The 27291-nt window shown below is 43.1% G+C and overlaps 1 protein-coding gene and 1 long non-coding RNA gene across 2 annotated transcripts in view; one reads left to right on the forward strand and one right to left on the reverse strand.

Moving 5' to 3' along the window:
* The window catches only part of LOC145404118 (tRNA pseudouridine(38/39) synthase), a 126572-nt gene that overhangs the window by 59040 nt on the left and 40241 nt on the right, over positions 1-27291 (forward strand). The window contains exons 8-9 of the mRNA XM_080275740.1: positions 12583-13007; positions 13609-13704. Of these exons, the coding sequence (XP_080131866.1) occupies positions 12583-13007; positions 13609-13703 (520 nt within the window). The 3' untranslated portion in view covers position 13704. The remainder of the gene's footprint in view (positions 1-12582; positions 13008-13608; positions 13705-27291) is intronic.
* The window catches only part of LOC145404122 (uncharacterized), a 67335-nt gene continuing 65994 nt past the window's right edge, over positions 25951-27291 (reverse strand). Inside the window, exon 3 of the long non-coding RNA XR_013898111.1 lies at positions 25951-26914. This is a non-coding gene — a long non-coding RNA (uncharacterized LOC145404122). The remainder of the gene's footprint in view (positions 26915-27291) is intronic.

Consider the following 27291-nt stretch of genomic DNA (forward strand, 5'->3'; position numbering starts at 1 on the left):
CTGTCCGAGGAGGGTAAAAATATATATATATTTATAGTACTCATCCTAATTTTGACAGTTTTCTGCAGTCTTCCAGCTCTTTTTAGACATCAGAACACACATTTCAATATGCGGTATAATCCTAAACACTATGAAATCAATGGATGAACAATAATTATTTTAAAAAAAACACACACTACATTTACCACTCAGTGAACAGCAGCCAAGTGTCATAACCTGCCAGGCTGCAGCAGGCCTACAGGTATCCCATGTGGAAGTGGCTAACACGGCCACCTAGCAAAGGTCAGAGAACTCCACTTCCTCCATGTGCTGAAGTCAGCTGATGAGTGAGGATGTGCGGCTAGGTGATGGAGCCCTACCCACCTCAGAACTCTCTGAAGACAACTGCAAGCTCATGTCTAACGGCAACTCAGTGGCTGTCGATGTGCTCGATTTTGGGTCCGAGAGTGAAGACTGAGGTCGAGCGGGTTGTGGTGGGGGTAAGGGGCTGTCACTCATAGGGGTGGCTGGCTTGAAGAAGGAGTCGATCTTCGTCTGACGATAGGTGCAGCAATTTTTTTGGAGGATGACAGGGTCCCTGACTGCCCACAGATCCATTGCCAGCTTGAGTGGCACCAACTCCCAGTCGCAATGAAGGTGCTTGGCATATTCAAGCACCTGCTTAGTGCCAGCCAGCAGTGCAGCAAGATGAGGGAGTGATGGAGTGGAGGGATGGCCAAAGTCAGGGTCCTCGTCCTTGTCCTCGTCGCTTTCCTCTGTCTGCCCCGCAGAGACAGCAGGGGCGATCTCCTCATCAGACAACATTTGATAACCTTTATTGCCGCCGCCATTGTCCAGCCAATACCTCATGTTGTCGTCATCCAACCAGTCCCTCACATCATCGACGTCCACAGCCTTGCCAGCATTTTGTAGCCAAAGGTAGAAATCGTCCAAGTCAGATCCCTCAAAGTCATGCACGGCCTTGCATCCCCGGAGACAAGACCAACCACTTTCCAAGATTTTGATGGAGACTTCCTTCCAAACGTTGGTCCAATTGAACACCACAAGCTTGATGTTGTAATGTCACAGGTTCTCCAAGGTCTGCTCCCCACGTGTGTCGGCCCCTTCCTCATTCTCAAACATCACCATCACCTCATCAAGGAACCACCGACAGTACAGTCTCTTGGCTGCCATGATAACACCTTGGCCCATTGGTTGAATGAGAACAGTCATATTAGGTGGCAGAAACATGCACCTAATACACCCATCATAGCAACCAAATCCATCTCCGACGGATGTTCAGGGACATTGTCAAGGATCAGGAGAGACTTCACCTGGCTGCAAGGGATACCAAATTCCTCCATGCGATAGTTGACGAAGTGTCTGTGTCTGAAGATCTTTGTGGTAAAACAGCCCTTCACAGAATGGTCCCACACAACAGGCAGGCCATCCATCAACACATGAAGACACTGTGGCTGTTTTGCATGTGTCCAGCAATAGGCTGTGTATCCCGTTAGCATTGGCACAAGACAACACCGAGACACGTTGTTTGGACAACTTCCAACCAGGTACAGCCCTCTCTGTCTCTTCTCCCAGGGTGTGTGGGCAAGGAACAGAAGAATGGGCCAGTTTCGTCAGCATTGTACACCTAACCGAGAGCAAAGCCCTTCTTCTCGATCAGGCGCTGCACTTTCTGGCAGAACAGCTCAGCATCCTCCAGTGCCACGTCCAGAGCCTCACCACATACCTTACAGCCAGTAAGTCCATATTGAAGGTTGAATCAGAAGAGCCAACGCTCAGATGTCTTGAAGTCGTGCACATTGTGCAGGCATGCAAACCTCTCGGCTGCAGCATTCAACTTGGTTCCACGTACAAGCACGCCGGCACCCCATTGCTGGTGGAACAAAGCCAAAGTTGACTAGTTGATGCTGGCATGGCAGGGCTTTGACATCATCACCTGGTTGCCTTTGTGAGTGGCATTGCCATAGTCCTGTCAGTACTAAGTCAGCATGTCCCATGATTTTGTGATATCAGACAGGGTTGAACAGGCCAAGTTATACTTATGCAGAATGCGAGAAGTTGGCCATTCCGCATTAACTTTGCCCAATATCTCATGCTTCTTCTTCAGAGTGAAAACCCTGCTCTTGTGTTTCTTGGGTAGTGATGGGGCCATCATCACACACACGAGAACACCACAGAGGAGAATTAAGGCCTGCAGAAGGTAGGGCACCACCACAAATGCAACAATAGAAGCAACCATTGTTTATCCTCAGCCAAGCATGTCCACACATGGAGAGACATAGGCGGAAACTGAAGTACAGTTCGGCTGGGGAGTACAGCGTTGCCATGTCTCTACCCACGCTTGGCTATGAGTATGCAAACAAAAAGTGGCACACTGACCTGCAAGCGCAAGGGTCCTTTTCGTTTGTGCAGGCAAATGTCGCGTTGTGACAAACACTGGGTCTCTGTACATCATGGGCCTAAGGAGTGGCTGAGTAATCCAGACGGCGATGTGACTTTAACCATTCGGGAAGGGGCCGGCCGGCCGGGAGTTTCTGATTAATCTGGGCAGCCAGGGGATTTCAGTCATTCGGTAGGGAGCCTGACAACCATTCTCGCTCGGCTTGTGGGTTACGCTCTGTCTTCCTCACACACTGCCAGTATGTTAATGGTGATCAGGGTGGTGTGGGGATTTCGACCATTTGTACTTGGTGAGGGGAAAGAGAAGGGTCCCTCTTTCACCAAGGAGCCTTACTAGTCAGCTGAGCTGGTGGTCCAATATCCCAGTGTTTGAGAGTACAGGATATATGGTTTATATGTTGCCACTTTCCACCTGTAAAATACAGTGGCCTAAACTCTGGTGCTGTTATATCAGGAGGCAAAATATCATGCCAGCTATAGTGCTGAGGTGCACTCAGAAGTGGTCCCTGCTTTTGGCATGATGGTATTTTTTGAGGTTGCCAGTGTTGCCCCTGACCCATCCAGGATAGTGATAGAGACAACTGTACTGAATTGTACATGTGAGCTTCAGCAGTGAGAAATCCTGTTACTCCACCCAGCCAAACCACTTGGATACAATTATCAGGTCCCAAGAGATTAAATATAAACCCGGGGATGATGCAAATCCAACAGACCCAAATTTGACCAACCAGCATTCCAGGATGCTGGCCTGGAGGGCTTAGAATGTTTGTATGATGAAAAGGAGAGCAGGGCAGGTGGGAGAGGTACTGGAGAGAAGGCATTTAAATGTAGCTGTTTGCTGGAAGTTAGGTGAAATGTAAGTAGCCAAAAGATGATTGGTGAAGAGAGGAAGATACTTTACAAGTGTTTCTAGTACAAAATTGATGCAGGTATCAGTAGTGTGGGAATTTTTATTGGGGGAAGGGGAGTATAGATGACGACAAGCAAGCAACTGCTTTTGTGGTAACATCATAGGGATATAGTATAGTACATACTCCATGTAGGGATCCAGTGCCCCTTTGTAGTAAACAGCACCTCACACGGGTTGAATCAAGTTCTCCTCCATGGCAAGGAAATAAGAGGAAGTTTGACTCCTGGGTGGACATCACAGGCACGCCACTCAGGATACACAGTGTCATTACGTGTAGGTTTCTTGTCCTTGAAGTGATGAGATACAACTTGAGGATGTTACTTTTGAAGGTGGTAGATGGTAGGAGCATTGTGGCTGTTGTCTTATCATTTCCTGTTCAATGTAGACTGAATGAAGTGATGAAAGATAAGTCCTGGGATGAGTATGTGATACTTGTGGTTGGAGTGGTTATGGAAATGAGCATACAGTGAGTCTTCAATATACGAAAAGGATAGGGACCAAAAAAACCTTTTGTAATCTGAAATTTCGTATGTCAGAACGATATTCCCCATTGAAATATACAAAGAAATGGGGGATGCGTCCCTGGACCCCCTCAGACCCTCCACCTAAGCTTTACCCTACCTATTTTGAAGTAAGTAATACCTGTAGATGTAGAGAATGAGGTGGCCATTTTCTTGTACATCTCCATTTTCTTGGTCACAGTCCTAATGGTGGAAGCTGCAAGGCCTAAAAGCATGCCCAATCTCCAAGACTCCCTGCCCCTCCTCGTGGCATCTTATAATTTCCAGTTTCCTCTCCAAAGTTAGAGTATGGTGTTGCTGATGCTTTGCAGCGGGCTCCCCTGATGCTGGGGATGATGCAGGGCGCATGGGAGGAATGTCTAAACAGTACAAAAAGGTGTAGAGCTGTGAAAATATCCTCACGTACAGCAAAGCTGCGAGGAGGAACGTGGACTTGGTTCCGGGACAGTTTGCCGTGAAGTCAATTCGCCGTCAAAACATGGACGATTCCCCAGCAGGACAATTCCCACCCAAGACGATTCTCCGTCATTCTATAAATATACTTAATATTAATTGATTAATACAATTATAACTAATTTCATGGAGAACTATCAAGGTCTTTGTTCATTCAACAGCATAGGCTTTGGATATTACTGTATTTATAATTTGCACTTGTAGTCAATAATTAACTTGTTTCTGCCTCGCTGTAGTCGACTTTGAATTATAATCTGGCTTCTCCCATAGCAGTCTTCAGCAATTTTTATTGTAATTTTTGGATGAAGTTGGTTAAGATTGATTGATTAGCTGAGAATGTAGACGTAATATGAAGATTATTCGTATAATTTTAGAGTATGTCGATCGTTCACTAGAGGTACAGTCATTACTCATTTTATGATGGGGTTATGTCAGGTCATACCTTATCATATACCGATTTTATCGTAAATCGGGAGATTGAAACCCATTATAAAAGGGGGGTTATATCAACTCAACTTCCCAAAGTCACTTAACCAAGACTGAACCATAAATGACAACCCACCTTCATTCCTTCCTGTGTTGGTCCAAGTCATCCCCTCCGAGGCCGGGGGACAGCCTGTGCTTACAGACACTAGTGGTCAGCCTCTGAGTCAGACAGGAACAGGTTAGGGGGAGGGGAATCCGGCCCATACCTGCACCAACCTTAGCACTGGGGCCCATACCTGCACCAACCTTAACACTGGGACCCATACCTGCACCAACCATAGCACTGGGGCCTACACTGGCACTGACCTTACCACTGGGCACACAAATCCACAGTATTGTAGTACGATGCTTGGCTGAGAGGTGACGATAACAGGGGGGCACACATGAACAAATTGAAAAGACAGGACTTTGAAGGGATGGCAGGACCTGAACCATAACAATGCACTGCACGCCGGGGCCACCATCTTGCCTGAGACAAGCGACGGTCACCTTGCTTGTGCCTGGCGCTTTCCGATGGCAAAATCATTATAGCGGGAAATTTATTGTAAATCGAATTTTGGGTTGGAACTTTTCTGTTATCATTGTAGCGAATTATCGTAAACCGAATCATCATAAAATGATTAATGACTGTATTTAGGCATTTATAAAATGCCAATGTCTCATATGTAGCCTTATGTCAAACAATGAAGTGAAACATCGTATGTCACCTGATTAACATTTTAATATATTTATATTTTCTTCTGTTAATACCATTTGATGCCATATTTTACCTTTATTATAAAAAGAATAAATCACCATCACCTTTATAACTCATATAAATCAAAAACTAATATACTTGCTAAATAAACTGATATGTAAATAAATGACTGGGAATCGACCTGACGGCGAATTGTCCAGAAACCGTAGATGCAACTGAGAAGCATGTGAAAAACTGTTTACCAGAGAGGGGTTAGTTTGTTTCCTTGCTGGAAGCGAGTGCCCATTTTGAATTTTTCGTATTTCCTTTCGTATCGCTCTTCGTATCATTGAGAAAGATACTTTCATATTGTGGAATTTGTCCTATCTTCATCACTTTCGTAACATTGAAAATTCGTACTTCGGGTTTTCGTTTATCAAAGACTCACTGTATTGTACTATAGTACTGTACGGTACTTGCTAAACAGACATGTTGGAAGGCGGTGTTGTGGATTTCAAGGAATTCATGGTGGTTGAGGCTGTGGCACAAGAGACAGTAAAACTTTGGAAGTGTGGGTGGGGGGGAGTGATGGCTCAGATGGGGACCAGCTTTGTGTGTGTGTGTGTGTGTGTGTGTGTGTGTGTGTGTGTGTGTGTGTGTGTGTGTGTGTGTTTAAATACCGAAACATGTCAGGATTTATCTTTCCCCACAAAACGGGTTTAGCTCAGATCAGGCCTGTGCAGGTTGAGGTTCTGCTGTATATGGTAGTGTGCTACTGTATGTTTAAGAAGAGGGACATTAGCACTGATAATATTTGAGCTGGAAGGGAGCAAAAGCCAGGTAGATTATGTTCTTAATAGGAGGAGCAACAAGAAGCATGTTAATTTTAAGGTGTGAAACTTTACCTGGCAAGGACTGTATGCCACTGCACAGACTGTTAGTGCAGTGTGTGTGTGTGTGTTTTTTAGTTTTACACCGTGTCCCCTTTTTTCAATAGGGCTGAGGCATTGCCCCTGGGTAGAGGACTTTGGTTTTGGAGCAGGTAGCACTTTATGGCTGGATGCCCTTCCTTATGTCTACTAGTGACCCTTGGGTGGATTCAAACCTCCGACCCTTTGGTCAGACAACTCTAACCCACTGAGCCACAGCTGCTACAGTGTGGGAAGAAAAGAGTTTTTGCACATCTGAGGAAGGTTTAGCAATAAGAAACTAGCAAGGTTGAAATTATTCAGTGGAAGTGCAGAACAAAAATATTGTATTTAATAAATGATGGGACTCTAAAACAGAATCTACCAAAGGCCACAGATATAGCCTGTGGCTGGACAGAAGAAACAACCCAAACATAAGGTGATGATCATAGAATTTCAAAGTAGAAGCAGCAGTTAGTGGAAAGAGGAAGCAGTTTCATGAATGGAACAAAAATTGGAGGTAAATTGTAGCTGATGTCCAATCATTTGGTTAGGATCGCGGTATACAGGGTTGAAAGTATGGGGCAGAAAGAAGTAACTGACAAGTTAAATGGCCCAGAAGCAAGAGTTGAGATAGCCAGTACTAGCAGGGGTGCCTGGCATGGTCTGGGTAAAACCCTATGATTGTGCATACTGGGATTGCCTGGGACCCTGGATGGCCACTCCTCCTGTGGAAGAAAGCCCCCGAGGTCCCATATTACCTATTGAATCTGTATTCCCCATTGGGTCCATTTCCCCAGGTATATATTCCCCATGGACCTGTTTTCCCACTACCCACCCACCCATCCACTCAGCCACATTCACCCACCCATCCTGCACACCCACTCAGCCACCAACGCTGGGAGCATGCATGTGTAGCAACTGGGAGGCAGCATTGTTACCATTGCATTAATGTGTTCACTTTACCCGATACATTTCGAGGTGAATATGTTTTTATTAAATTTTGATCATTTGAGAATGCTTTGTGAATTATTGATGTTGTGAGGCAAACACATAGTTGACAGAGAGGTAGTGATAGTTGGAGAAGGAGGGTAGAGACAGCAGAGACAGCCATCTATTTTGCTCCTGAACAGCCTATTTGATATTAAGCACCAGTTGTAAAACGTTGTTGATTTGCCTTTTGTTTAGTTTGGATATGCAAGTACAGTACTACATTTCGATATTATTATGAAGATACTGTATTTAGAGGTTAGTGTGAGTGCGGAATTATTGATGGCGAGTTGGTGACAGTGTGGTGTACTTTATACAAGAGCAGGTGCCACTCAGGCAAGCAGAAAAGACTCATTTTGTTTCCTTGTTAAAGTATATTTCTTCAGTTAAGGTAGGTAATGAGGCATCATGGGCAAGGTACTGTACAGGAGTCTCTGATCACATTGAGATTGGATACGAGAAAATACTGAAACTTTAGAGATATGGGGTACAAATTGGACAGATTTTAGCTTGGTACAGGGTACTCTGAGGGTAAATAATATGCTATAATCTTTCATTGTACTTGATTTATTATTGTTTTGAGTTAGTTCGTGTTATCTGTGATTTTAATATACTGCACATAAAGCAATTGGTTTTTAGATAAATAAAGTGTATTTTTGCTTTTAATGGCCTATATATTTTCTAAAACAAATGAAAGAATGGATTTTATTAAGTTCAGTTGTGTAGTTTTAAATTCATTTCAAGAAAAATAGTGTTTATATACTGATATATTAATTATACATTAATGGAGGTGAACAGTAGTTCCCTAGTTATTGTACAAACAAAATTGGACACTTCTTGAACACTGTGTTAAGATGATGGCGGGGTGCTAAGAAATTTAAATAAAGAAGGGTCCGTGTTACATTTTTTACTATTGTACAGTTCGTTTATGTAAAATGAAAGACCCCAGTGGCTGATGAACAGTACTAAATGGAGATTCCAAAAGGTGAGTGTGTATTTGAGTGAATATGACGCACACCAAGCAACACTTTCCATAGTGTTGGTCAAGACAAAAAAAATGTTCTCAGATCTTCCTTCCCAGAATTAAGGTATGTCTTTCACAATGCCACAGAATACAGTAGTAATGATATGGTTGTTGAAATAAGAAACACTGATAATTTGAATTGCCATAGTTTTTTTTTTATTACCACGTTTCCATCATGTTGACCTTATTACAGCCATGACTCAGGGTACGATAGGGCTGTGCCAAGTGAAAACCTAACGTATAACGATTTATCATATTAACGAGGTTGACATAATGTGGGTTCATTGAGGATGGGGAAGGTGCCCTTGACCTGTGCTTACAGGCACTAGTGGTCAGCCTCTGAGTCAGACAGGAACAGGTTAGGGGGAGGGGAATCCGGCCCATACCTGCACCAACCTTAGCACTGGGACCCATACCTGCACCAACCATAGCATCCTATGTTGACCCATGAGGAGCGTAGGAGCCCAGGGCTAGGCAAGTTGGTCCTGACATTTAAGAGGAGAGTGACCAGCCTCACTTATCCCTGAGTGGCATTACATGGGCAATAAACCCCAACCACTCCACCCTGGAGATAAACCCACGTAGGCTTAATCCGACTGGAGCGCCTTAATTACCCACTAAACCACCAGGCACCATAATTTGGTTACATGGTTACCACCCAGCATGGTAAATGGTTTCCTGGTGTGCAGGAAACCATTTGGTCTGTCACTCAGTGTAGTGTCACCCATAGGCAGAAGGAAGAGGAAAGAGTGAAGGAAAAGGGAGTCTAAAGTCACCCGTAGGCAGAGGGAAGAGGAAAGAATCAAGGGGAGAAAGGCAGAAGAGGAAGGAGGGCAGGGAGGAAAGGGCAAACACCCAAAGCAGCACTATGTCAAGTGAGTGGATGGAGAGCACCCCTGCCTACCAAAATTCTAAAAAAAAAGACGTACCCTTTTAGGCTTGCCCCTCTTGCTCCTCAGTAGTACTATGCTTTCCACTCCTACGCGCTTGCCAGACACGATGACAGTCCCTGGGGAGGTGGTGAAGTGGGCAGTGAGAAAGCTTTGGATTGAAGAGTGGCTGGTTAAAGTGGTTATGGCTGTGTATGTAGGTGCTTGCACCCAGGCAAGAGTGAATGGAGGTTTGAGTGGTGAGTATTCTGTGAATGTTGGCATTCGTTAGGGGGTCAGTCTCGATCCCTTTATTGTTTGTCATGGTGCTTGAAGCTCTATCATGTGAATTAAGAAATGAACTCTCATGGGAGATGTATGCTGACAACATGATGTTGACTGCAGAGCATGAAAGGGAGGTGGAGTAAAGATTTAGGAAGTGGAGAAACTTAATGGGGCACAGGAGTATGAGAGCAAACAAGGATAAAACAAAAGCGTTGATATCTAGGGAGTGTAGCCATGTGCAGTTTGCTGCAAGGGTGTGGGAAGTAACTCCTGTCCATTGTTTGTGATAAGTGGGTGCATAAGAGATGTGGTATTAGAGGTAGACTGACTGAGTGTGTGGAGTGTGTCAGGGAGAGCATGTAGAGAGTATCAGGCGGGACGGATCTTGCTGGTGAGCGTCTTGAGTGTGTAGAGGAGTTTTTTGAGGGACATGTTATGTGCTGGCTAGAGCAAGGAGTTCTTGGAGGAGGTTCAGGGAGCTGTTGCCTCTCTTGACATTAAGAGGGCTCTCCCACTGTGCTAAGGAATCCTTGTATGTAGCATGTGTTAGGAGTGTAATGCTGTATGATAGTGAGACCTGGGCAGTAAAGGAAGAAGATATTTGTAGGCTCAAATGTACAGAAACAACAGTGCTAAGGTGGATGTGTAATGTGTCCTTAAATGCGAGGCCTGGGGAGGGTCTAGGATTACGAATGAAAGTTGAAAGGACGGATGGGACTGGAGTGTATTAATGTTGTGATGAGGAGGGGTATGCTGAGCGGGCTTGGGCATGTTGAGAGGATGGAAGACGGCAACTGGGGCAGAAGGTGAGAGGTGTGAACATCAGACTTGGGGCTGTGAGAGGTAAACCGACTTGGGGTGAGGTCATAGAGTGTGATGTCATGGATAAGGACCTAAATAGGGAGGATGCCAGAGATCGAGCAACATAGAGAGCTGCCATTTGGTGACCAAGGTCAGTGCCTGTAAGTATGTTGGAGCCTGATAAACAGTACATACACTCTTCTGCTAGTCACGTGAAATAACAAACTCATATATAATCAGATTTATCGAATCAGTATCTAAACCCACTCCAGTACGTAATCCCATGTTTATCCGGTTGTCCAGTATCCACACGATCCATAACCTGGATGCTGTGATCTGGCTGTATTAAATCATCATGTGTACAATTTTCCTTTTTATCCAGATAAAATGCTCATGTCTGGATGGAAATTATGGCTGCGCGAATATTTTCGCCCACCCGGGCTGGAGTAGCCCAGTGGTGCCATGCTGTCTGGCTCTGTAGTTCACCCAACATCCCCTAGAGACCCCCTCGGCTGTTCCCAGTTCCTGCATGTTGAATGTGTAGTGAGCAGCTTTTGTCATATACTTATTATGGTGGTGCACATGGTGGATTTTGTGGTTGTTCCCTGCATGCTTCAAGGCTTCCTATTTCTTGCATCCCTCTTTCTAGGGTATATGATGATGGCCCCTTCACCACAGAAAAGAAGAGGGTAGTGATGGCTCTGGAGAAGAAATGAGAGATCCTGGGTAAGGTTGATGCAGGATGGTCGACTTCCCGCATTTTAAAGGAGTACAAGCTGGCCTTGATTTTATTATTATTATTTGTGTGTGTGTGTGTCCCCCTGCAGGGTATGGCCCTGCAGTGGTGATTGCTTGTTTGTGGCTGATGGGTCTGCTTGACCATGGTAATTGCATGGCTGTGGTTTGTAGGTCTGCATGTCCAGATAGTGTAAAATAACAGGAACAAGTGTTTTACAGTGTACTGTAGTGTCCTTTTACAATGGCTTTCAAAGTTAGGTTATGTACGAAGGGGGGCCAGGGGAGAAGCCCATTATCTGGATGGATCCATTTTCTGGGTATGCCTTTGTCTCTATTATGTCGGATAAATGGGGGATTACTGTATCTCCTGAGGTCTTCAGCATCTCGCCTGGCAATCCATACACGCCAACAGCCTTCCCCAGTTTTATCCTGATTTCCTTACCATGGATCAACTTCAGTTAAAGGCCAAGGGCCAAACACAGCATTCAGTGACTCCAAATCTTCTGTGTTCCAGTCAGACTCATCATTCAGCAACTGGTTATAAATGCAGGATTCACCAACTCCAAATCTTCCATGTTCCAGTCAAACTAATCATTCAGCAAGTGGTTGTTATGCTGTCTCCAAGCATCAGTAATGTCCTCATTGCCTACCACTACCCCTCCTTCATTATTTGTCACATACTGCTCACCTATAATATCTCTGTTTTCTCTCAGTCTGTTTTGCCACCTTAAACCTTATTACTCCTTTTGGTACTATTAAGGCCATATAGTAATAGTCTGAGACTCAGACTTTGCTCCTCTCTTGTCTACCTCCTTGCTGACCCTTTGCTTGTTAGCCAAGTATTCTTCACTGTTACCAACCCTTTTTCATTACCAGAAAAGTCTTCTTTTCATAACTGCAGCTTCTTCACCCTCATCCCACCACTACATTACCTTATATCTTGTTGGGCCCCTTTTCCATCCACAGTCTGGATAAGCGACTTTCAAGAGATTGTTCGTGACAGCTCTGTACTTCTCCTTAACACATCTGTCTGCAGCTTTGTTCAGCCACCACTCTACTCATCTTGCTGTAGAATGCATCCTTTGATGCTTGTTTTTTTTAATTTTCAAATAGAAAGAATGTGTTCCATCTTAGAAGTAGAGGATAAGGAGTCAGCACAGACTATCAGACATGCTTTCATGTGAGAGACTGACGGGATTGCTGAAGCCAAAGTGTAGAAGATTCAGAGGATTCAAGTTCAGAAACATGAGACACAGATATATTGTTGCTTACATACACACAGCTATTACCTTTGGCTTTGAAATAAATATAGTGAAGGTAGGAAGATACAGAGAAGGATGTGTTTATCAGTTGCCTCAGACAGTTGAGTCTCAGAAAGGAATAGGCGAGGCATAGAGGAAGAGAGGTGATGTACAGCAGTGAGGAAATTAGAGGAAAGGCTGCAAATGTGATAGAAATTATTGTTGCGAGAGTTCTCTATTTTCCAGCAGAACGATACAGGCTGATAATGATTTATTCCAGAGCCAGCATGATCCGCAGAATGTTGTGTGACCTGGAACAGCATTACCAAGAGAAGAGAGGAGAGCAAGGAGAGGAGAATAGAAAAGCAAAAGGAGGGAAGGAGAGAAGAGAGGAGGAAGGGGAGGAGAGGAGAAAAGAGAGAAGAGAGGAGAAGAGCGAAGAGGAAAAAGGAAAGGAGAAGAGGGAAGAGCTGGAAAGGAGAAAAGAGAAACGAGAGGACTGGAAAAAGACAGGTGATGAAAATGAAGATGCAACACTAGCAAGCACAAAGAAGAAAACAACAAGGGGAAGAAATGAGCGAATTGTGTTGACAGGATCTCGGCCAAAAAACAGACTAAGTGAATCGTTACAACAACAAAGTGCATGTCTTGTCCAGATCTGCGGTGGGAAAGTGTACAGACCCCTTCTTTCACGTCCTACATGTGGTGAGTACTTTTTCTGCTTGAGTACTTAGAACCATAATATGAAAGCTTTGAGTGCAGGGGTGTTGACAATCCTCCAATTTTTATGATTTGTGAAGTCTGTGATGATGATTATAGAATCTATATGATCTCGCCCTTATTGCTGACCGCACTCAATGATGTTAGATGTTGGCTGATAACATCTACTTTCTTTACAGTATTATAGGCATTTTTTAAATGACTGTCAGAAGTTAAGGGCCTGCTTAGAGCATCGCACATTCATCACTAATATGGTTGTACATACCTTCTGAACTCTGTCAGTTCAACGTACAGTATTTGTAACTTTTGCTTCTTCTAACTTATGACATCTCCCCATCCACAATATCTACCTGTCTATATGTCTGTTGCCAGAAGCCGCAAACCAACCACCTCCAAGTCACTTGCCATATATCTTGTGCATTTCCTGAAACTCACATCACCTTCATTGATATACCTTTCTACACTATCCCTCCATCTCACCCTTGGTATCACTTCCTCACCCACTGTATGTATGTGTGTGTGTGTGTGTCTCTCTCTCTCTCCTCCCCCTCCCCCATCTGTCTGTCTAGTTGCCTCCCATTCCCAGAGAGCCTTGAGGCGCGGGTACAACACTACGTCAAGAAACAGAGGCTGGATCCGAACATTCTGCTCAAGCTGAACCCTACAACAGGCAGTAAATAAGGTAAAAACTGTCTGGTTATTTAATCCGGTCAGTCTTATTGTGTCACTTTAGGTAGTTCAATCTGCAAACAGATGATAGTATTCAACTTACGAGAGGCATTTTGTATTGAAGGGGTTTATTAATGCTATTTCTAACCCCTTCAGTTTGAATGTTCTGTATGAAAGTGGTCTTTACCATTTTTAAGAGTATTATATACTGTAGCATAAATTTATTATTGTGCGACTTATTTTTCATTATTCTTGCCTGTTAGAAGATTTTATTGAGTTTAAGCAAAAATTCATACTGATGGAGTTAGTGAAGGCTTCCTTTAACCCTTCATGTATAAAAATACCTTCCTAAGTTGAATAAATTGTCTGGAATTAGCAGTAATGTAATAAGAAATACATAATTGGATTCAAGTGGTATTCTTCTGCTGTATTTTCATGCGCTTAGACGCACTGTTCAATCTTACTTGATAATTGATCCCGCCGCGATATTCAAAAGGTAAATTATCCTCTAATACTTTTTTTTGGGGGGGTGGGGATAGGGGGTGCCAACAGGGAGCCTACAACTGTGGCAATGTGCACCCTGGATGGAATAGCTGTGGCATCCAGCAGGAGGCAAAATCTCCCCATGTCTCCCTGCACCTCACTCAGAGAAAGGTCCTAATTCAACCCTGGTGAGATGTTGTGTACCACAAGATGGTGCCAGATTACTACATTGTTTATGTATTGCGCTGTACCTATAGCATGACCCTGCAGAGGCAGTTGCTTATCTGCGGTTGATGGGTCTGTTCGGTTAGACACACCGTGGTTAAACAGCAGCAACCAAAATAGTGGTGTAAGACAAATGTATAATTCTGTAAGGTTTCTGTTTGCCCCTTTCAGTTAAGTGTCAGCCTGTTATTGGACAGTTGTATTTAAGTTTGGAGAGAGAAATCTTACCAAAGGGGTTACAGTTAGTCTCCATTAAACCTTTATTCTTTTAAGGGGAGCAGACGGTTGTTACTCATGAGGGTACAGTGCTCCTCAGACGTATCGAGCGCCCTGCGTCCCTCCTACGAAACAAATCTTTCAACATTGAAAAAACATATAAATAATGCATTTTATTTACCTTTAGTGCTTTGTAGGGTATCCTTTACGCTTCTTCACGGACCTGAGACGTCTTGGAAGTGAAAGGGCGAAACTCCTGAGGTGCTGGAGGGGTATATTGTCCCAGGAGTCACGAATGGCGGCTTCCAGCTTAAGCAGAGAGCTCACGTCCTTCCCTTGGAGATTCTTCTTTACGATGTACCAGAGGTTTTCAATCGGATTGAGGTCTGGGCTATTTCCTGGCCAGTCTTTCTTGAATGATACCTCACAGTCACGAAGCCAATTGGTGACCGATTTGGCCATATGAGCAGGTGCACCGTCCTGTTGAAACACTCGTGCACCTGTTAGCTCGAATGACTCAGGTAAATGATCACACAGAAGCTCCAGATAAACATCCTGATTCACTCGGCAGTTTTTGGGAAGCACAACAAGCTTCCCCAAACCCTTACCAGAAAAACAACCCCATACCATGAGTGAATCAGGATGTTTAGCAGTGCTTTCAACATACCGTGGGTCAAGTGGGTCACTACCTTTGCGCCGGTACACACGTGCTCCTCTGTTACAGGTTACACTAAATGTTGCCTCATCAGACCACAACACTGACAACCATTGCTCCTCACCCCAATTAAGGTATTTGTTAGCAAAGGCAAGCCTACGAAGTTGCTGGTTGCTAGAGAGAAGAGACTTTCTCACAGGCCTGTGACTTATGTAACCAAGTTCATGGACCCTTCGAGACACTGTGCGCACAGAAACCTCACCAAACACTTCCGGGTTGCTCTCCTTTATTTTCCTTGCACTCACACGAGGATTAGACTCCACTGCACGTTTTAAAACATTAACAGACCTCGGGGAAGTTTTCCTAGGCCTACCAGATCGGGTTTCTTTGTGGGAACGTCACCATTGTTTTCCACTCTAAACCGCGCGCACCACCTACGCACTGTCGATCGAGCCACGCCAACCAATTCACTAATTTCCTTCGTTTGGTGGTCTGCCTCCTTTAGAGCAATGATCTGGGATATGATTTCACTCAATAGTTCAGGGGTAGGTGCCATAACAAAGTGGCGAAAGCCAAAACACTGTGGGACACTAAGTAAAAAATGGCGCAAAAAGAGAGGGAGACGCAGCAGAGTTCCTCTCTCTCAGGCAGCCCTTAGGCAACTGAGGTGAGAATCAACCAGCACGTAGGAAGGCCTCAGGGTGCCGTGATGTCATGCTAGCGCCGCAAACTTGTGGCTCAGTTTTTACCACCAAAAACAGGCGATTCTTTTTTGGCCATAAGTATTGCGCGCCCAGCCATAGGCGCTCGATACTTCTGATGAGCACTGTACATTTGTTTTTATTGTATTTGATTTTTTTTATATGTTTTATTACTTTATATGAACAATAACTTCCCAAAGTTTGAGTAAATGTGCCTGGTTTTTACAGAAAAAAATATATATCCATGAAACATATTAAAAAACAAGACACGAGAAATGGGAAACCAGGGAATGTGTGTTCATCTGATCTCAATTATATTTGGTAGTTTTACTAATAAAACCCACATTAATAATTTGCCCTGACAGTTTTTTTTTAATATTCTTCACCATTGCTGAACAAAAAAAGTTCCCAAAATGCCTATGTATTTATCCTAGTTTTTACCCCCGTTTTTGCCTTGTTGAAAAAATTGTTAGTCATGTTTGTCAGTCTTTGACAATAATATACGCACAAAATGTTCCCCTTTCATTCCTCTTTTTGTAGGTATTTTTCTTTTTGTCTTATGTTCAAAACTAATGGAGCTATATCACTCCAAAGGACAGTAAGTTTAGTTCCGAGGTATCACTCGTTTTCTGTTGACTTGCAATGTCTGTACAATTAGAAACGAATTAGGTACTTTTTTTATTTTATGAGTTAGGATTAGGGATGGTTATGAAGAGGTAGAGGGTGTTGGAGAAGACAAAGCTGGAGAAAAAGACGTAGAAGGTTGGGGGTCGTCAGGTGAGGTGGCGATGGTGGAGAAAGAATTGCTACTTCCAACGCGTTTTGCTCCCCCCAAAATGGCATCAAATTCTTCTCTGCTGCTTTCCAACGTTGCACTAGTTTCTTGTATGGTCGCCGCATCTTCAAAAAGTGGGCAAAAATGATAAGAAATGGCAAAGATTAGCACAGACTGCAAACAGGTTGAGACCAAGGCTGGCACATCTCACCCCTCCCAGTGTCATAGCATCTCTGGCCTTTCCCACCTTGCTGCCACCCTCCACACATTCCCATTCCTATTGCCAGACATTTGACATAATTTTTGAAGAAAAAATTGGTAAAAAAGTGGTCATATTATACATTACATTGAAAATGGAGATTTCTGCAGGGAAGTGACCTCAAAATTGGAATTACAAAATAAATTTTTTGATGGGGAAAGAGTTGTCGTACGGCTGCCAAATTATTACAGAGAACGAGTGATACTTGGAGCTATTTTGGGGGGCATCTTGCAAAATGCCTTTGTCAGTTGAAAATCGGTCCCTACTGGCGTCCCCTCCCCTTAAATTATATATATATAGATATGTATATTGTAGATAGGCATATATATATACACACACACAGTTAAACCTCACTATAATGGACCAGTTGGGGCCCAAGCCATTAAAAAAAAAAAAGTGAAATTCTGATAAAAGCAACATCCAGACTTCCCCCTGCTAACTCACACTTCTTCTGATATATGAGACATTAGTCCGGATCGCACCAACGGCTTTTAAACTGTTTTCACTACCATTGCAGTACTGTACTGTATTATACATTCACTACAGTAATCAGATGGTTTAATATATGTAATAATACTGTACTGTACACTGATAAACATGTCTTTTATTTATATACCTTGTGGTGAACATAGCTGAAGTGGTTAGGCAGTCTGGACTGCTTCTGGCTTTATTGGACTTTTTCTGATATATAAGAGTTTAGTCCAGTAGCTCCTCGATTCTGATAAAAACGAATTCTGGTTTACTGATTTCAGTTATATACAGTAATCCCCGTACTTTCCGGACAACCTACTTCCTGGACATTGTGGGCCTGGACTTTCAGAACCCAAAAATGGCCAAAAAAAGAAAAAAAACAAAACGGAATCCAAATTTTTTCCCACCCGTAATTTGAAATTGAAGCGCGGCACCGAAGAGCTGTTACACGGACTCTTCACCCCTTCCTTCCTCCCCCCTCACCTGTCAGGGTTGCCATTTGGTATTTTTCATTACCAAATGTGGGCCAATTTGGTAATGAAAAATTCGTTTGGTAAAGAATCAGAATAATGCATTACAGTAGTGCACCAACTTTCGCTACAGCAGGATTCGTGGAATCCACTTTCGCAGCATGCACCAAATTTTCCCTAACTTCCACTTTCGCTTGAAAAAAATCGATTTTCGCGCACAAATTTTGGGTTTGGGACTATTTTGAACTTTGAATTTCCTGCACCGCCGCCCGCAACCCACCGCGATCTTGAATGACATCATGTCAACACTCTGTCCACCCATTCCCGCTATTGTGTACGAGCGTGCTAGCTCCATTGTGTTGGATTCTCACGGTTCAATGGCCTCTACTATACCTGGTAGTGTGGGGAAAGGGCCTGGTGGTGTGGGGGGAGGGCCGGGAGGCAGTGGTGGTGATAAAAAGTGGCCGGGACATTCAAAGTTGGGAGGAAAGGCCAAGGCTAAAAGAGAGTATCGTGTTGGAGTGAAGAAACGGCAGTATAATAATGAAATGAAAACACCTCAACCTGGTCTCTGTGGTATGTTTCTCCTCATATAATGTGTACTGTACAGTTTTTATTGTTTGTATCTCACAATGCAATGTACAATAGTGATTTGATGTACTGTATTGCAAGTGAAAATGAAAATCTGATGTTACTTTAGGATAACCGGGAACCAATTAGCCTTTTTGCCATAAAGACAATGCCCCAACTTTCGCTAATTCCACTTTCGCGCATTATTTTTGGACCCAATTAGGCGCGAAAATTGGTGCCCCACTGTACCAAACAGATTTTTCACATGTATGAGGATACACAGGATGGAGATGGTGGATTGTTTGCTCTTTCTGATTAATCTGCTTGCCAACATAGCGTGAAAATAAATGTGCTGTTAATTATAAGAAGGGTGATTACAAGTATTTCCACTTGTATATATAATTAGTAAAGAATAAATGTTAGCTTTACGAATTTGGTAATGAAAATTGAAGAGTTTGGTAATGTGGCCATTGTGATCTGGCAACTCTGTTTCCCCATCACCAACACTCCAACCAACAGTTACTGCCTAACTTCGATCGCAAGTAGATGCTTATCGCAATGGAAGCCACACTTGCTCATTTTTTTGTGAATAAACTGCAATACCTCGCCACTAGACCACACAGGAATTTACAGTGTTGTGCAGTGTTAAGAAATTAGAATTCAGAGTGCAAAGGATTAACTGTGGAGTGCAATTGGCGTTTGAAACTGGCATGATGCAGTTAAGAACAATGTACAGTGTTAAACAATTATAACTTACGGTGCAAAGAAAGTGCAGCACAACACTGGATTACTGTATGTGCTTCATGAGCATTTTCACCACTGCCAAAACCTTAGAAAAGGCGGCCACAAATGTGCTGTAAGTAACCTGGCTGACGTACAATCACTTCTAATTCCTCATTCTTTGGTTCCTTTTCATTTATTTCAAGCTTTATGTCCATTATTGGTGTGAATAAGGTCTTAAATAGGTTTAAATAGGTGCTATGCCTGTCCGGTAGAGAGTTATTTAGGTGGCTTTCAAAGTTAGGGTCCTTAAGTACCAGTCCAGGAACCAGGGGCCCACTTTCCGGATGGGACCACTTTCTGGACATGCCTTTGGCTCTGTTACATCGGATAGTAGAGAGATTACTATCGAGGTTTTATTGAGTATATGTGTGTGTGTGTATATTGCAGTAGGTGGGAGCACTCACCATCCACTCGCTCAACGTAGTGCTGCTTTGGGTGTCTGCACTTTCCTTCCTTCCTTCATTCCTTTTCTGTCTGTCTTTCCTTCATTCTTTCCTCATCCTTCTGCCCACAGGTGACTTTACACTCCCTCTTCTGTTTGTCTTTCCTTCACTCCTCTTCCCTCTGCATATGGGTGACTCTACATTGAGGGACAAGCCAAATGCTTTCCTGTACACCAGATAGTGCTGGGTGGTAACCATATAACCAGATTATGGCGTCTGGTAGTTTAGTAATTAAGGCACTCCAATCGGATTGAGCCGGTGCATGTTTATATCCAAGGGATGGTTTGGTTTATTATTGGAATTTCCTTAACATGATTATACTAGTGCTAACGGAAATTTTCCCACTAGTAGAGCAAATAAATACTGGGAAAAAAATGCTCCTGCTTTTTCTGGCTTCCGTCATGTTGAATTCGTTATATCGGGCTTCTGCTGTACAGTTTATTATGCTAACTATTTATTATACTGTAGACAAGTTTCCGGTCAAAATTTTTTTTTGAAGTATGATATTTGCATGGGTAAATAATATGCAGAAAATAATTATGTCAACCATTATTTCAGGGGGGAAAAAAAAAAAATGGGCAGCAGCATGAAAAAATAGTAGATAAAGTAGCTGAAAAATCACATGACTATGAAACGGCCTCTGATTGGTCGTGACGTCACTACTCACACTGGATCAGCCTAGTTTACATACTTTGTTTATGATTAGCCTGCATACATTGTGCTTATTTCTGACCCCTAAGAATGCCTGATGACAAGAGGAAGAATTGCTAATGTTTCGTTCCAGTGTGTAAGAGCACAGACAAACGTACACTAGGGAAATTATTCCTGTGTACCATCCGATAACAAAAAACTAAAGCAGTGTGGCAGGCTGCTCATCAGAAGTTCGCAGTGCTGGAATGCAGTTGTTACTGTTGTGAAAATATTATATTCTTCTCCATATAGGTTCATACACACCTAATTATCTGAAATTCGGTAAAAAAACTATGCTTAATTTAACTGTTAATAAAGTATTAGGATTAAGTAAAAACGTGCTAAATTAGCAGGTATTTCTTCTTTAAATCGCCAACATGCCTTGACAGACTTATACTTTGCACAAATACTGATTTAAAGTGCAAACCCCTTAAACGCGGATCGTCGCATTTGCGACGGTCGGCCCAAAGGACAGAACGGTAGATCGTCACATTTGCGATTTGAGTAAATTTTGAATAACCGCGGGCAAGCAGGCTCCAGCTGGTATTGTCTATCAGTACCACCACCCTCTAGCTACAACTAGCATACTTTACCTTTGTACTACTGACCTCAGTTGTTGCCAAATATTGCGTTTTCCCCCCGTCCCCCCCCCCCCACCACGGCCCGGCCAGCCTGGCTGTGATACATGGCAGCGCTCTGAGCGCTCAGAACTGTAAATCTGCGATCTCCTCTCACAAGCAGTTTATGCTACTAGGAAAAGCTTGTTTCCCCAGTTGTAACACTAGCTTTTTTTCTCACGGTTTGCCCCTGTTTAGCGTCAGTTTACTGCAGGCTTTCAAAGTGAGATTATGGCGAGTTCTAGGTCTTCCCAGCCAGTGCAAGCGGCCGACAGAAACGAGAATAAAGTGTCGGACGTAAGGCAGAATAAAAAGCGCGCCGTGGTGATCTTTTGGGAAGTAATATGATTGAAAATAATGTAGTATACATGTTTTTAGCTGTGAAAATGGAAATGTTTGTTGAGTGACGGGAAGACCGTCACCACAGTGCATGTCGGCCGTACGCTCCGTTGATTTTAGCCTTATTTTCAGTGCTTATTGTACAAATACGGATTCCTAACTACCTTTACGTTGTAGTATAAAGTTTACTGTGACAGAATGAGGCTGTGGTAGAGGGGAAACCGGGTTGCTGGAGGTGTGAAAGTGAAGATTTGGTTACCCAACTTTGCAAGTCTCCACAAGTCCTTGGGTAGTCCACGAAGGCTCAACACCTGTCTCTGGAGAAAGCTGAATGTAAGTACTATCTGCCATACCAAGTATAATGTTCTAGGGTTAATCTCTGTTTTTTGGCGAATATTTTCCTACAGGTACTCAGACCGCGATACAACCCCGCCACTCGGGGGGGATCGACTGTACAGAGCCGCGTTTAAGGGGTTAAATGCCTTTGTATGTTAAAATTAATATTAATACAAAGCAGAAGTCTGCCAAGGCAAGCTGTTGAGCTAAAGGAGAAACTATCTATCTATCTATCTATAGCCCGACGCCCTAATCCCGCAAAGGGTGGCCGCAGACAAAATGCCTCCAAGTCATCTGTCCACCATTTGACTCCCCTCCCCCCAACTCACCCCCCCCTCCCTCATATACCTCTCAACTCCATCCCTCCACCTCATCCTCGGTCTACCCCTCCCTCTCCCTCCCTCCACCTTACCTACATACACCCTCTTAGTCAGTCTTTCATTCTCCATCCTCTCCACATGTCCAAACCACCTCATTGTATTTCTCCTAATGTTTTCAACCACATCCACATCTACCCCACAACGTTCCTTCACTTCTTCATTTGTCAACGTGTCCCTCCACATCACTCCACATGCTCCTCTCAAGTAACTCATTTCCACTGCTCTCACTCTTGACTTGTTCCCTTCTTGCAAGGTCCATGCCTCGCTTCCATACGTCAGGGTAGGGATCACAATACCATCATGCAGTGACTTCTTAACTTTCATACTCACCTCCCTATTTCTCATCACTGCTTTCAGTGTACCAACAACCTTCCTTCCCTGCTGTACCCTTTCATTTACTTCATCCCCCAAAGTTCCATCCTTACTCATCACACTACCCAAGTACTTGAATGCACTCACATTCTCCATATCCTCACCATCCAACCTCACTGCACACTCTGTGACTTCATTCCTTTCAAACACCATAACTTTACTTTTGTTTACATTAACTTTCAGCTTCCTCCTCCTACACACTGTCCCAAATTCATTCACCAAACCCTGCAACTCCCATTCATCTTCACTCAACAATACTGTATCATCAGCAAACAGCAACACCGGAGAACCTAATTTTTGCACGTTTTCACTGTGAATCTGGATCTTTTTGTTTTAAGTAAAATTAAATACAACAATTTGACTGGATTTCAGATAATTAGGTGAGTATGAATCTATAATATGATAAAATCTATAACACTTACCAACTAAAAGTGCCAATTCGGTGTTGATTTGGTATATGTCCGTCGATTCGGTATTCGCACTCTCCTGAAGGTACTTTGCAATCTGTCACTCACTGAAACGGTTCTTTCAGAATACTAATAATGAAGAGATCAAATATTAAAGATTCATGAGCATAATACCATTATAAACTCATATGACTGATAATGTACGCCATGCATTAAACACTTTCCACCTTGTGAGGTAAAAGCATCATTTGGGAATGGTGTACCTGTAAGCTACTTCGTCGATTTTGCCACAATTTACTTACCTAACAGGTACCACCCATTTTCACCATGAAAAGTATTCCTTCACAACATACCTGAAGGGGGTAGTTGGGATCTACAGTGGCCATGTAGGTACAACTATTACAGTATTTCTGTTACCAGTAAAGTATTGTGATGGATTGGAGCGTCGTCTGCAGGATGAATACTGATGTCATCGCCAACATGGCGGCTGCTTCCCTCCAGCCGCAAAGAATTAAAGTTATCACATCTTCATCAGTGCAAATGATAAATTAAAAATGAAACGATATACCGTAAGCTTCATGTACATGGCAGAGTGTATTGGCCATGTTTACCCAGAACCGGCAACACGTCTATTGTCACAGATAAATAGCACACACAATATCTTTTCAGCACAAGGTGGGGGGGGGGGTGAAGCTAAACAAGATCCCTCTGTCATCTCGTTTTCTTTATTTTTACTCAGTAGGAGGCATCCTACTTCAGTGAGTATACATTAAAAAATAGTACTGTAGCTTATTTTTTAAAGTACATTATGTAGATTCAGATACTGACAGGCCTTGCAATCAGTGAACAGCAGACTTAAAGTGGAAATAACAGAGGGGTTTTCAAGCTAAACCCAATGTTTGGGAATATCTGCGGGCCACTTGTAACTGTGAAACCGCGAACAAAGATGTCGCTAAACCTGGGGGTTTACTGTATTACTATACAGTAGTATTATTACATCTCGGTAATCATCATGGGGACAGCCATTTCAGACCAGGTTGGAGTAAAAAAGGTAGGAAATACATGTTCAGTATAGTTGATGAAAGTTTGGTGGTATTCATGGTGTCTGTTAAATCTAATATCCACTATACTGGGGTCCATTTGAGCGAGGGTCTACTGTATAAAGTACAGTGGGGCACCAATTTTCGCGCCTAACTGGGTCCAAAAATAATGAGCGAAAGTGGAATTAGCGAAAGTTGGGGCATTGTCTTTATGGCAAAAAGGCTAATTGGTACCCGGTTATCCTAAAGTAACATCAGATTTTCATTTTCACTTGCAATACAGTACATCAGATCACTATTGTACATTGCATTGTGAGATACAAACAATAAAAACTGTACAGTACACATTATATGAGGAGAAACATACCACAGAGACCAGGTTGAGGTGTTTAATGGATGTTGGGGGTAAGTATCCGAGGCGTGTGGCGGGCTTATTTAGCCACGCCAGATGTATTGGCGCCACCTCTTGCTGCCTCGCTACCACTCTCTCTCTCTGCCTTGGCCTTTCCTCCCGACTTTGAATGTCCTGGCCACTTTTTATCACCACCACTGCCTCCTGGCCCTCCCCCCACACCACCAGGCTCTCCCCCCACACTACCAGGTATAGTAGAGGCCATTGAACCGTGAGAATCCAACACAATGGAGCTAGCACGCTCGTACACAATGGCGGGAATGGGTGGACAGAGTGTTGACATGACGTCATTCAAGATGGCGGTGGGTTGCGGGCGGGCGGTGCAGGAAATTCAAAGTTCAATATATTGTCCCAAACCCAAAATTTGTGCGCAAAAATCGATTTTTTTCAAGCGAAAGTGGAAGTTAGGGAATATTTGGTGCATGCCGCGAAAGTGGATTCCGCGAATCCTGCTGTAGCGAAAGTTGGTGCCCCACTGTATGTTCCTTGCATATTTAGGAGTGGACAAATATTGATTCATAAATGATGTGGAGTAAGAAAATCTACTAATCAGAGGGTATAAATGAATGGTTAAAGGAATGACATAATGAGATAATAATGACTATGGTGAAGGTATATGTGAGGAAGTCTGAGTTTAAATTGAATGCCAAAATATGGTTTAATATTGTACATGGTATGGTATAAATATGTGAGTAAGCGAGGTGTGGCAGCTGAGGCTGGAAAAAAATCATTAAAGTACAGAAATGAACATGTGAAGTATGTATGGAGATGTATGTAATGTGAGTTATACCCCATTTAAATCCTGTAATCTACAGAATAGTTCTGTCCCACCAGAACTGCAGTGACACACAAACTGAAGTGCACAGTGTGGAAGGCGTATGCATGTGGTGTGGAATCAAGAAAGCTCCCAGGTTTTTGTGTGCATGAGTGTATCATGGAGTTGTCAGTTCATAGCTCTTTTGTGCTTTCCTGTTTCTGGAGCCAGCCAGATGCATTCAATTTGTGGAAAAAGGGAGTTAACATGATGATTTAGTTGTACACAGTCCTGTGATGACAGACTAGAAACTACGCCAGTTACTGTATACTGTTTCAGACTACGACACTTATTCATAACTATCTATCCATCATCCAATCCTACGTTGCCCCATAAGGAGCTTCTATAGAAGCCCGGGTCTAGGCAAGTTGGTCCTCACATAATGCCACTCATCCCTGAGTGGCATTATGTGAGCAGTAAATCCCAACCACCCCCTGGATATAAACTTTCTTTGGCTCAATCTGATTGGAGTGCCGTAATTACCCACAAAACCACCAAGCGCCAAAATTTGGTTATATGGTTACCACCCAGCGTAGTAAATGGTTTCGTGGTGTACAGAAACCATTTGGCTTGTCATTCAGTGTAGAGTCACCCCGGCAGAAAGAAGAGGAAAGAATGAAGGAAAGACAGAAGAGGGAGTGTAGTAACCCGTAGGCAGAAGAACAAGGAAAGAATGATGGAGAGAAAGACAGAAGAGGATGGAAGTGAAGAAGGATGGAGGAGAGGAAAGGGCAGACACTCGAGAGCATCACTACATTGAGTGATTGGATGGTGAGTGCCCCCACAAGCCATACAGTCTGCTAAGATTGACTGTGTTGTGATATTATGTGTCGCCGGACGTGTTCTTTTCTTTGAAATAATTTTCCACATTCCTCACACTGTATCTTCTTGGGTGCTCCTACATGGGTTAGTTCATGTTGAGAAAGTTGGCACTTCTGGGAAAACTTCCGACCACAGTCTGAACACTCAAAATTTTTTATACCCATGTGAAGTTTTTTATGTACTTTGAGATTGCTCTTTTGTGAAAACTTCTTTTGGCATAACTCACATTCATAGTTTTTAACTCCTTTATGAATGAGTATGTGCTGGTTGAGATTTCCCTTGGTAACAAACGTTTTGCCACAATCAGGACACTGGTAGTTTCTGACGCCAGTGTGAGTTCGTCTGTGTATTGCTAAATATCCTCGCTGGCTGAACCTTTTCTCACATACCTCACACTGGTAGTTCTTTATGGAACTGTGAAGAAGTGCATGTTGATTTGCACCCTTCTTCTCTGTAAACCTCTTACCACATTTGTCACACTCATAAGGTTTGATCCCCTTGTGGACAAGAAGATGCTGCTTGTAGCTGGTGAGGTGCTTGAAGTATTTCCTGCACTCGTGGCACTCATGAAGTTTTCCTGGTTTGGTCTTGGCTTCATCCATTGTACTTTTTTTTTTTTTTTTTTTTTTTTTTTTTCCCATTAACCACTAACCTGTAATAATTACAGTACTGTATAGTGATGTCTCATACCTGTTACATCAGAAGTACAATGACATGGGCTGCACTTCTGCAAAAATGAAATGCTAGCATTTTCTCTCTGATAATCACTCTCTTTTCCGTTGGACTGCGATAACCAAAACTTGGCCCACCAGTTGCAGTGGAACGAGTTTGGGAGACATGAATTAGTATAGGGTAGCTGTGGATATTTCTGCTGTCTGTCCAGGAGAATTCATTACAGTCATAAATGTCTCTTGACACGGTATGGTCATCTTGTGAACTGCAACTGGAAAAACAGTAAGCATTAAAATATGGTACACACATTAACTGTCATGCCTATATGAGCTAAAGGCAACAACAACAACATTCCATCCTCCTAGCATTTCATTATTCTGCTGTGGATCCTGGCCTTGCAGTAAACAGTAACTATCATGGTAATGAACCACTTGTAAGAGATGTTCAGTATATGTTGAATACATATACAATGAACTTTCAATGTGGTGGACACTAGATGACAGACCCCATATGTACAGACACTTAGCAGTTAAAAAAATGTCTAACATATTAAGATATGTTATTTGGTATCAGATTGCCTTTAGTTTACAACAGCCTTCCCTCAAAATCAGACTAATGCACACATGTCTTGCCCAGCATGACTTGTAC

Source organism: Coenobita brevimanus, chromosome 62, assembly GCF_032717465.1.
Source record: "Coenobita brevimanus isolate Jiangsu-jjx chromosome 62, ASM3271746v2, whole genome shotgun sequence".
NCBI lineage: Eukaryota > Metazoa > Arthropoda > Malacostraca > Decapoda > Coenobitidae > Coenobita > Coenobita brevimanus.